This window comes from Marmota marmota, unplaced genomic scaffold (assembly GCF_001458135.2).
Source record: "Marmota marmota marmota unplaced genomic scaffold, marMar, whole genome shotgun sequence".
Lineage (NCBI taxonomy): Eukaryota > Metazoa > Chordata > Mammalia > Rodentia > Sciuridae > Marmota > Marmota marmota.
In genome coordinates, this window is record NW_026000082.1 from 34,486,905 (window position 1) to 34,498,849 (window position 11,945).

Genomic DNA, 11,945 nt, shown 5'->3' on the forward strand with positions numbered 1-11,945 from the left:
CTGGGGGATGCAGGGTTCACAGTCTCCAGGCTCCAGGAGGGAATCTGACAGACAAGCCTTGCCGCAGCCCCCGGGCCCCGGGAGCCTGTTTTCCAGCCTGTAGAAGCTGTGAGCCCGTGAACTCATCTTATATTAATAGCTGCTGTCTCCGCACTTATTGCAGGGAGAGGCGGTCATGGCCCCAGCGAGGGTTTGGCCCTCAGTACTTCCCCCCCACCCCCAACACACACAGGACCAGGGGAGAAGCAGAACATGTGTGGGCCCCATCCTAGGCCCAGCCTGGCAGGAAGAGAGCCCATGCTTTTCCCAATACAGGGAGCAGCTTGGGCCTCTGTATCTGGTTAGGATCAGGCATGGGGTTAGAAAGCTGGCAGAGGCAGAAAGGCCCCCATACACACACACACATGCTATGCTGAGCCACTTGGAGCTGAGCACAAGAGGAGTCTGAGGCTGAAGGAGACAGAAGGCTCAGTCTGAGGGGAAGACACTGTCCTGCCTCAGGGGATCTCGTCCAAGGCAAAAGATGTGACCCTGCTCTCAGAGATCGTCAGAGATCCTAAGGCTGTGGCAGGGCCCAGCTCTCAGGAATGCCTGCTCTAAGGGAGAGACATGACCTTGAATTCTGGAGTCCCTTGATCTGAGGAGAGACAAAGAGAGTTGCTTTCAGGAGCCTTCGGTTTGAGGGAACAGACATGCCTCTTCTCTTAGGGACCCTCAGTCGAAAGTGAGCGACAGCCTCACCCTCCGGAGCCCCATTCTGAGGAGGGAGCAAGACTTCCCTACACATGATTACTGGGGGGTGGGGGGAGCTGTGGGAAGGTGTGTTGTATGAATCATCTCCACAGCCACAGCAGGGCTCAGCCAAGGGGGCCTCTAGGAGGAGGCATGCAGTGGGGGTACAGAGAAGACTGGAACTGTGTCCACAGAATCCTGGGAGATGAGAAACCCAGCCAGCCCACCACACACTTAGTCTCCCCCAAATGCCTCAGATCCACCATATAACCACCCAGACACAGACAAGACAAAAACCCTTGGCGTGGATCCCGAGAACAGACCCTCCCAGACATAGGATAGAAAGCAGTAGGTCTTTGTTTGGGCCCTAGAGCCAGAAGCTGGAATGAGGACACCAAGGGCCAAGCCACACCCAGCTAGAATAGGCACCTGACCCTTCCTTGTGGACCTTGGTGAGGGCTTCTCAGGAGCATCAGGAGGCAGCAAGGAGATTCTTTTATACATTTCCCCTTAAAGGTCTGGACATAACCTGGAGACCCCCAGCTTTCCCCAGCCTGGGCTCAGACCACCTTGTCCCAGTTCCTGGCCCACTGTTTCTGAAACCTACTCCTTTAACCATGAAAAAAATCGATTTGGAGATGAATGAACTGGGTTCAAATCCTAACTCAACTGACTGTGACTTTGGACAGATTGATTGTCACCTTTCAGAGAGGCCTTTCTTTTGGGCACCTTCATTTAAAAAGTACTCATATATTCTTTCTTCCTACTTTTCTTGTCTCTGAAAACTTATCAACATTACTTTTTTTTCTTTTTCTAATAATGGAGATTGAACCCAGGAGTGCTTTACCACTGAGCTACATCCCCAGTCCTTTTTATTTTTTTATTTTGAGATAGCGTGTGTTGCCAAGTTTCTAAATTCGTGATCCTTCCTGCCTCAGTCTTCCAAGTTGCTGAGATTATAGGCATGTGCCACCGTGCCCAGCTCCCAATATTACATTTTTTAAAAAATCTCTTCTTTTTAGGGGTTGTGGCTCAGTTGCAGAGCACTTGCCTCCCACATGTGAGGCGGTGGGTTCAATCCTCAGCACCACATACATACATACATACATACATACATACATACATAAAAATAAAGATATCGTGTCTAGCTACAACTAAAAAAAATTTCTTTTTTTTTTTTTAAAAACCCTCTTCTATTTAATGCTATCTGTGGTGCCCTTCTCCTAATCGTTAGGCTCTGTGTGTAAATGAATGGAGGCCCATTGCCTCCATTCTCAACTCTCTCTTGTGAAAAGTGGGGAGTGATAGCACCCATCTGATGAGGGCAGGGTGGTAGTGTGTGAAATGTTTGGCTCAAAGTTTGAACTTGGGGAGGCACTTTTGGAATATATGTGTGGGGTCTCTTCCCAGGGCCCTGGTCAGGCCTCTGCATTTTGTGCTTGGGCCTGTTGGCATGTCTACCACCTAGACTCCTGCAGCCACTGCTGGGGAGGGGTTTTGAATACCAGGCAAAAGAGCTACGGGCAAGGAAATGGAGAAGGACTTGTATCCTAGCCTGGCACAGCTGGATGAGTTTGAGCAAATAGCTGCTCTTTTTTGTGTGTCTCAGCCTCCCTGATGGTGGAGTAGGCCAGAAATGCTCCTCGGGCCCCACCACTAGGGTTTGTCCAGCTATAAGGCCTGAGAAGGTGGGAAGCTGGCAGGTTAGAGTAGTCAGAGATCCCTCTTTTTTTTTTTTGCTGGGGGAGGTACCAGGGATTGAACTCAGGGGTACTCAACCACTGAGCCACATCCCCAGCCCTATTTTGTATTTTATTTAGAGACAAGCTCTCACTGAGTTGCTTAGTGCTTCACTTTTGATGAGGCTGGCTTTGAACTCACAATCCTCCTGCCTTAGCCTCCCAAGCCTCTGGGATTACAGATGTATGCCTCCACACACAGCCAGAGATCCCTCTTGAGCCACACCCCAAATCTGCTCCTGCCTCCCTGATGAACACAATTTTCTGGGGTCCTCCTTCTCTCCCAAACATCCAAACTTGGGTCCCCAAATGCACTTGTGTATAGCCACTCACCTTTATTTGGGAAAGAAGTTTTTCTTCTAGCTCCATTATGACCAGACCCTGTCCAAACATCTCCCAAATGTGGGCCACTGGCCCTGAGAATATAAATCAGGTTCCAGAATGTCCTAAACCCTAGACTTGGGAAAGAAGGAAGTGAGAGGACATTGCCTAGGAGACAAGAACACAGATTCTGGAAACAGATGTTCCCTATTTGAATCCTGATTTAACCATTTCCCAGCTATATGACTTCAAGTCAATCACCAACCCCCTCTCAACCTCAATTTCTTCATCTGTAAGAAGACAATACTATATATGTCAGGGGATGCTTGTTTAGTATGTAGGAGGCAACGTGCAATACCTACTCTTTGCAGAGTGCCTATCCCACACAGCAAGCACAAACTATTAGAAGAAAGGGTATTTTGAGGGTGGGGGACAGTACTGGTGATTGAACCCTTGGCCTAGGACATGTTAGGCAAGAGCTCTACCATTGAGCTACATTCCCAACCCAGAAAAGGGTGATTATTATGAAGGAAACAGATATGCTATGTGCATATTCTTCACATCAGAGCCTCAAACTGGCTCATGTGGGTAGGATGTGGGCATCTTCAGAGCTAAGCACCCTGGTCCTCAGGAGTATGCAAGGCAATGCCCAGGGCTGACCAGAGAGGCACTGATATCCTGGGGGGATCAACCACACTTCATCCCACCATTAGGCTCCTCTAGCCTGACCTGACCCTCTCATTCTGGTCTATCCCTCATTAGGCTCAACTCTACACACACACACACACACACACACACACACACACACAAACATATTTATCACAAAATCATTTTTTAATGAGTTGGGTCAGGGGGACAGGAACAGGGAATGCACTGGGGACCATACCCCGGCTGGCAGAGTGGGGGGGGGGGGTTGGCTCTTGCCCCTCCTCCTCTAGGGCACCTCAGGGTGAGGCCTGGCCCCCAGGCCAGGGCTAGGGCGCTGGATGCCAGGCTCAAGCAGCCTTGGAGTTGATACCGGCTACCTGGTCAGGCTGCAGTCCCCACAAATGGCCACCAGAGGGCAGCCGGCCCCCAGCGCAGAGGAATTCTCGGTTGCTCAGGTGATGGCTTTTTAAAAAAATAAAAAACCAGAGGCTGGTGTGTTCCTCCTGCAAACCCGACGGGGGCGGGCCTGGGGAGAAGGCTCTGGTTTCTATGATCTCTTCGATAAAAAATAAGCAAAAATAATAACAAAATACGTGGTTTCTCTCTCCATTTCCCTCCTCCAGGAACTGAGGTCAGAAATGGGGGTGTGGGGATTGGGAATACCCTGGTATGGCCTAGGTTTCAAGGTATGGGTCTCTTTTTTCCCCTTATCACCCATAAATAAACTTATAAATAAATAAATAAATAAATAATATACTTTCTTTGTATGTGCAATATATATATATAGATAGATAGATAGATAGATAGATATAGATAAATAGATAGATTTTCTCCTATCTAGGCAACTAAGTGACTAACCTCTCTGACTCTTGAGCTCAGAAATCCAAAAGTAAAGTGACATGGCTAAGGACAAGTTCAGGGGAGGGGAAAGATCAAGGGCTTGAATGGCACTGTAAAACACCCAGCATTCTGTAACTGCAAATCAGCTGGGCTGTGGGACATTTCTAAGTGGAATCCTGACCACCTGGAACATTCTAGAACCATGGAGCCAGCTGGGCCCCTGCAGTCATCTTGAACAGAATCCTGAAACACCCAATGTCCTAGAACTCCAGAACCAGCTGGGTCTGGGGGTGTAGAGCTGGGGATTTGGAACAAAGCCCTGGAGGACCTAACATTCTGGAATTTTGTAGTGATCAGGGCTGCAGGGGTCACCAGGATGTAACTACACATCACTGGGGGAGCGAGATCGAAAGGGAATCTTGGAAGAGGAACAACAGCAGCAAATGGCCCACAGCACCTTCTGCACATCCTGATTGCGGAAGGCATAGATGATGGGGTTGATCATGGAGTTGTAGGTGGCAGGGAGCAGGGTGAGATAGGTGTAGAGGGGTGGAGAGCGGGCATCACCCAGCAGGCAGTAGACAGTGAAGGGCAACCAGCAGGCAGCAAAGGCGCCGAGCACCACGGCCAGTGTGGCAATGCCCTTGCGGGTAGCCACATAGTGGGAGGCAGGCAGCAGGTGCCGCTGAAGGGCGATCTGCTGGGCATGGCGGCAGACGATGCGGCAGATCTGGGCATAGAGCTGCAGCATGATGCCAAACACCATGAAGAAGGCAATGGCCAGGACTACCAGATGGTTCTTGGAGAGTGGATATACCACGCCACACGTGGTCAGCCCATCCAGGCAGTTCCAGGCCAGCACAGGCAGCAGCCCCAGGCCTAGGGCACCCCCCCATACTAGAGCCAGCATCACGTAGGTCCGAGTCACTGTTGTCTCCGAGTAGTAGGTGAGGGCATTGTACAGGGAAAGGTAGCGGTCGACAGTGATGGCCAGTAGGCTGCCAATGCTGGCGGTAAAGGCCATTGCCAGCACGCCAACAAGCACCAGGCTCATCTCTGCGGAGCCTATGCAGAAGACAGCAGCGAAGTGCAGGACCAGGCCCAGGCCTGCCAGAAGGTCTGCTACAGCCAGGCTGCCCACCAGCAGGAACATGGGAGCACGAAAGGCAGGAGTGCCCACGATGATGGCCACCACCAGCGCGTTCTCACAGGACACCAGGGTGCCTGAGATGCATAGCACCACATCCCAGGCCTTGGGTGAGGGCAGTGGTGCAGCTGGGCCTGTGGGCCCTTCTGCAGGGCCCACGCTGCTCACGTTGACGTTGCCTGGGCCAGCAGAGAGCCAGGCTAGCGGGCCGCCTGCACCCCACATCATGGTACCTGCAGGAGAAAGGCATGATGCCAGTGAGATGCTGGCAGGGCTGGTGCTGATAGGAGGGGTCTGGAGGGAGTGAGGTGCCCTTCAGGATAAGTGGTGCAGCCCAGATGCCTTGTCCCCCTATTCATGCCCTAGGGCTCTTCCCAGGATAACTTTGTCCTCTCTAATGCCTCCAGACCTTTAAACAAGGGTATTTATTTATTTATTTATTTTTTCCCTGAGGATCCCTGTCCTATATCTGTTTACCCTCCCTTCCAGTCCTCTGGGTCCTGCAGGCCTCTTTCCCACGTGTGTAATCAGAGAACTAGATGAAAGGCTACCATAAGTGAATGGGGGAACCACAGAATCGAGGCGATGCACCAAAAGGCTCAAGATCGGGCGGGGGTGGGGGAGAGAATCATCTCGAGTCTAAGGGAAGCTCTGCTTCCTCCTATCAGAGGATGACTCGGTTTCTGAGGCTCTCAGACCCCTCATGATTCTCAGCACAGCCGGCCCAGGCTCCGCCCCCAGGGAAAGCGCGTGAAGCTCGGTCAGCCCCCATCCGACATTCCTAGGGTAACAACACCTGGGAACTCAGCCCCCCACCCCGCACGCTCTCCCAGACTTCTGTCCCCGGACTGACCCCTCTTTCTGTCTTGAACCCCTGGATCTCTGTGAGCCATTGCCCGCTGGAAGTCTGGATCCCTGAGTCAGACTCCTCCTTCTGCCGGGACACCTAGATCATGGGCCTGACTCCGCCTCCTGCCCCAATATTAGGATCCCTAAATCAGACACCTCCCGCAGCTCGGACGCCTGTGTCCCTGCCCTAGCCGTCTCCTGCCCGCCCAATCTCGGACGACTGTCCGAACCTCCAGAACCTTGGGTCCCTGCAGGGATGCTCACCTTTCACCGGGTCACCCAACTGACTGCTCCAGCACTCGAGCACTTGGGTCCCCGTCTGCTGACCCAGAATTTGCTAACCCAGAATCCCAGCCTTGACCTCCGACCCTTTCGGCCAGCGGCAGGGAGCCTTCGGCCGGCCCAGTGCCCCATCCGGTGTGCCCTCCAGGATGCCTGGTGCCCGTGGCAGGGCACCCTACTTACCGTTCAGGACAGGGCGCGGCCGGGCCGCGGGGAGGGTCCTCTTGGGTCCTGGCAGCTCAAGGTGTGCGCGGACCCCGAGAAGCCCCCGCGGCCGCGGGAGAAGCGGCGTGAGTCACCCCGCCCCGCCCCGCCCCGCCCCGCCCCCGGCCACCGGTTCAGTGACGTCAGCGGCCCAGTAGGCCAATAGGCGCGGTGCGCTGGGGCGCAGCGCGCGTTGCGCTGCATAGTAATAAGGCCTCGCACCGCCCGCTCCCCCATTCATAAAAAGCGACCGTGGCCGCGGCCCCGCCCCCTCCCCATCGGCCCGCGCTGTCCTTGACGCAGCGCCCTCTGCGGGCCAGGGGTTTCTGGGGCTCTGGTGGAGATCCTTGGAGAAGTCTCAGGGAGCCTGCAGGGAATATGGTGGGGAGCAGAAAGGAGACCTAGATAGGCTGTAGGGTGATGGGGGACCCTCGGGTGACAGGAACAAGATGACAGAATCCAGGTGACGGAGACCAAGTGATGTGGCTGAAAGGGCGTCCTCCTGTGAGAATGACGGGGCCCTGAGGTGATGGTGACAGGAGCACGAGGAAGCAGGGAGGTGGGTGGAAGTGACGATATGAGCTGGTGACAGGATCTTGGGGGATGGTGGCCTGGGGATGCTGACGGTAGAGGATGGTAGAATCCCCAGGGCAATCATAGCAATGTCTGGGTGACTTTGCAGCGTGATGGAGTTTAATGATTCCTGGGTGGCAGAGGTGATGGCAAGAGAAAATAGGGTATCCCAGGTGAATAGATTTCAGGTCACCATCACCCTGACAAGGGCTGAGGTACTGAGGGGACAAAGTGAAACGATGAGGGTCATAGGGTCCTGGAATAAAGATGCCAGGTGACTGTGGTAAGTGGGCCCTAGGGTTAGGGGAACAGGGCAGAGGAGCTGACAGTGATTGGGCAAGTAAGTTGCTGCCAGGACAGGTCCCATGATGTTGGGGCTGGAATAAGGAACTGCGTGACATCACTCATGTCAGTCCAATAGGGCCCTCACAGCATGGGAGAGTAGGCCTGGCAAGATTTTAAAACCTGAATTATTTATTCAAGGATCTGGAAAGCCAGCAGGAGGGGGAGCACTTCCCTGAAGCAGCAGGAGATGGGGAGCCGGGAAGAACTTGGAAGCAGAAAACCTAGCAGCTCTGTTCTCCTGGCAGGTCCCTCTCAGCCTCCCTTCTTAGGCACCCTGGTGGGGTAGGGCATGGAGAAAGAGCTCCCCCTTTCCTAACCCTACCTGCTATTAAACCCTAAACCCAGGAAATATATATTTATTCATAAATATATATTTATTCATCTTCCTTTCTTGGTAACTATGTCTCAGTCCTGTTCCACTGTAAGCTCCATGAGAGAGCAGTGACTCTGTCCTCTTTTCTGCTGTAAAGTGGTGCCTAACATATAGTAGGTGTTCAATAAATATTTGTTGAATAGATAATTAAACTAAACAGGAGCTGCTGTGAAGGGGAACAGTGAAAGTAGCATGATTCATGCTTGAGGTGACTGAGAGAGGGGACAGGGCATCAGCTACCCAAGACTCAGATGTCCATCTTCTCCCTCATCTGAGCTGGGTCCCAACAAAGTTCTGGTCTCAGAGAAAGGTGAAGGGTGCTGGGAGGTTAATAAGAAAGTGGCGGGCATATGAGAGACTTTTGAGTGACAGTTTTCATAATTAATTGATCCTCTGGTGAAATGTGTACCATCATGCAGACAAAGTCACCACAGATCCTCTCCTCCCTCCTGCCAGCTCCAACGTTGCTTGGCCTTTAGGATCCCACTGCCATCCTCATTCTGCTCTCATGTTCCTCTGTTTTCTTGAGATCATTTTTCTTCTCATACTGGCCACATCTATGTTTGGATTAATTTTTCTCTTAAAAAATGTTTGTAGTTGTAGTTGGACACAGTGTCTTTATTTTATTTGTTTATTTTTATGTGGTGCTAAGGATCAAACCCAGGGCCTCACATGGGCTAGGCAAGCACTCTGCCACTGAGCTACAGCCCCAGCAACTGGATTAATTTTTCTTTGTAAAATCCAAAGAATCATAGATAGTGCCCTAGACAGTTGTGTTGTCACCATCAAAGACAAAGCTCACATATGATGTGGCCTTATATGTTTTGGTGTTTCTATCTTAGAGTTAGCATCCTAGGGTAGAGGACATTTGTTTTCAATGCAGTAGTTGGTTGGTCGTGAACTTCCTGATATGGATAGTTACTATGCCCTTCACATGGAGGTTGTTCCTAGGCAGCTAGGGACAAAAGATGGGTGGTATTTTTTAAAATATTTTTTTAGTTGTAAATGGACACAATACTTTTATTTATTTATTTTTATGTAGTGCTGAGGATCGAACCCAGTGCCTCACACATGTGAGGCAAGCACTCTGCCACTGAGCCACAATCCCAGCCCCAAGATGGGTGGTATTTCTAACCCTGAGAAACCCCAGAGACCCTAGAGACTGAAGTGAGGCTGTGTATTATCAAATGTACGCTCTCTCATGCACCAAAGTTGCTCTTGCTAACAGGACAATTGAGGTCATCACTGCCTAGCAAATCTTTCCTCCTTATTTTCTTCCCACCTACCAGGTGCCAGACCAGAGCCCAGTTTTTTTCTTACAACAACCCTGCAAAGGTAAGGGACCGTATCTCCAGAGAAGCCAAGGAACTTGCCCCTGATCACACAGAAAATGGCAGAACTGGATATGAGGCCAGGTTCACCTGTAACCAAGCCCAGAGTGTCTCCCATGCTAGCTTAGATGGCACTCTCATTCCCAGGAGAGATTGGGGTGAAGTTAGACAAGGTGACAATACTGCAGTTTGCCAGGTGGCCACCAGATGGCTGTGAACTCTCACTTCCAGGTGAGGCTTCTTTACCTCTTCATTCTTCACCAGTCTGGAGTCTAAAGCGAGGAGTGTGTGTGTGTTTGCATATACTTGTTTTGTGTGTGTGTGTGTGTGTGTGTGTGTGTGTGGTACTGGGGATTGAACCCAGGGCCTTGTGCATAAGAGGCAAGCACTCTACCAACTGAGCTATATCTCCACCCCCCCCCCATTTGCATATACTTGTGAGACACAGATAATCTCTACACTTGAGGACCTTGTCCCAAACGGGGGAGGGGGGTCCAGTCATTGTCAGTATATGTATTCTTAGCATGGACCTCATTCAGCCAGTATTCACTGATATCACCCTGGCTTGGGTTTTGATGGTTGCTAGAAACAGAGAGATGATCTGGCCACATTTCTGCATTTTCAATGTTTAATGTATATTTACTGAACATCTACTATTTTCCAGACACAGAGGTTACAGCTATGAACAAAACCTGCTGCCTTCTTTAAGGAGATCCTTAAAGAAGGGGAGAGATAAGCAATTTACAAAGAGACATTTGGGACTGGGGTTGTGGCTCAGCAGTAGAGCGCTCATCTTGCATGTGCAAGGTCCTGGGTTTGATCCTCAGCACCACATAAAAATAAATAAATAAATAAATAAAGGTATTGTGTCCAACTACCACTAAAAAATAAATAAACTTAAAAAAAGAGACCCTTACTATGTCAAATAGAAAACCCTTGATGGTCTCAAAGGCCAGTGGCTCAGACAAACATGTACTCAAATAGTCACAACATGGTATTGGAGGGCTACTAATAAACATCTGCTTAGCTTGTTCTGCGTGCAGGGTGTTCCCTAGGGAAAAAGACAAACATGGTTTCTGCCTTTGTGGAGTTTATAGCCCAGGAAACAAATGTGTAGTTAATTATGCATTTGATACATGCTTCAAAGGAAAAAACAGATGATGTAATGTAGAATAATTAGGAGATGTTTTTTAGGTAGGGAGTTTAGAGTCACTTGAAGAGAGTAGAAGCCAGAAATGGTGACACACACCTGTAATCCCAGTATCTCAGGAGGCTGAGGCAGGAGGATTGCAAGTTCAAAGCCAGCCTCAGCAATTTAGTGAGGCTCTAAGCAACTTAGCAAGACCTTGTCTCAAAATAAAAAAATAAAAATAAAAAGGACTGGGGATATAGCTCAGTGGTTAAGTGTCCCTGGGTTGAAAGAAAGAAAGAAAAGAAAAGAAAAGAAAAAATTTCAAGAAGTGGGCATGGCAAGTACACAGTCTGTGAGGAGGAGAAGAATTTGAGGAGGCCAAATGAACAGACACTGAATGAGCACAGGGGAGAGGGAGGGTTTGAGCCCAGAGAGGTGGGCAGGGGAAAACCCTGTAGATGGGGAGAAGTTGTGAGACAGAAGGCACTAGTGGGTTAAGCAAGGGAGTGGTATGACCTGACTTTTATTTTTTCCAAGAATCACTTTTTTAGAGGTGACTTGAAGCATTAGTTTGCCAGGCAGATGTGGTGGGGAACGGAGAAGGACCCTCTACACGCACACACTGCAGGAGAGGAACTAGGATAAAGGCGTATCCTTGAGGCATAGGAAGGTGCTGCAGACAGCCCAGGACAGGCCAGAGACTTCTAGAGCAAGAAATCAAAGGATTGGCCAGGCCAAGGCATTGTTGAAAAGTTGTTAATTGAAAGAGGTGTGGCCAGATCCATGCATGGTTTCAGGACAGTCCTGCACTGTGAGGGCCAGCTTGGAGACTGGCCTGAAGGGTGAAAGACAGTGAGGCCAGCAGAAGGAGGATGAGGAAACCGGACCCAGGGGACACCTAGATATGGAGTGTGAAGGATTTTAATTTGGGGGGCTGGGATGGAGAGAGGAGGTGAAGGTCAAATCATGGTTCCCAGCCCAGGTGACTGAAGGGCTATGATGGGGCCTCCCTGAGTGGAGAAAAGGGACAAGATAATGTTAGACACCTGAGGACATTCAGGACCCAAGAAGCAGGGGACCCACAGGAGGCATGGCAGAGGGAGGGTGGCTTCTAGCTTCACTGGAGGCTGGATTCACAGACTAGTCTGCTGAGTCTGTGTCCCTAAGCACCTTGCAAATTGGGGGTGACACAACCCATGCCTACAGGTTAATTGTGGACATTAGATGGGAGGCTGCAAATGAAAGCTCTTAGTAGAATGTACGTTCTGCTGGTAGTAAGGGCTCAGTGATCATAGGCTATGTGTTATTAGTTACAGGTGTGGCAGCTGTGGGGCCAGAAGTGGCCTGGGAGGTGAAAATTGGAGACTTCTTGTTGGCTTTTTTCTTTCTTTCTTTTTTTTTTCTTTCTTTCTTTTTTTTTTTTTTTTTT

At 50.4% G+C, this 11,945-nt stretch overlaps 1 protein-coding gene and 1 non-coding gene across 2 annotated transcripts; both read right to left on the reverse strand.

The window, feature by feature from the left end:
* Nucleotides 1-4,182: 4,182 nt before the first annotated feature.
* On the reverse strand, nucleotides 4,183-6,853 carry Gpr3 (G protein-coupled receptor 3). The gene is made up of 2 exons (XM_015484869.2): nucleotides 6,742-6,853; nucleotides 4,183-5,660 (listed from the first exon to the last, which is right to left on the reverse strand). Exon 2 carries the CDS (start codon nucleotides 5,653-5,655, stop codon nucleotides 4,663-4,665), a length of 993 nt encoding a protein of 330 aa, XP_015340355.1. The 5' UTR covers nucleotides 5,656-5,660; nucleotides 6,742-6,853; the 3' UTR covers nucleotides 4,183-4,662.
* Nucleotides 6,854-9,722: 2,869 nt separating this feature from the next.
* Nucleotides 9,723-9,799, reverse strand: Trnak-cuu. The gene has a single exon. It is a non-coding gene; the product is annotated as a tRNA-Lys (tRNA).
* Between the last annotated feature and the right edge of the window lie 2,146 nt (nucleotides 9,800-11,945).

What these genes read in the sequence shown, in the direction of transcription:
- Gpr3 (XM_015484869.2), bottom strand. Translation starts at nt 5,655, where the DNA reads ATGATGTGGGGTGCAGGCGGCCCGCTAGCCTGGCTCTCTGCTGGCCCA.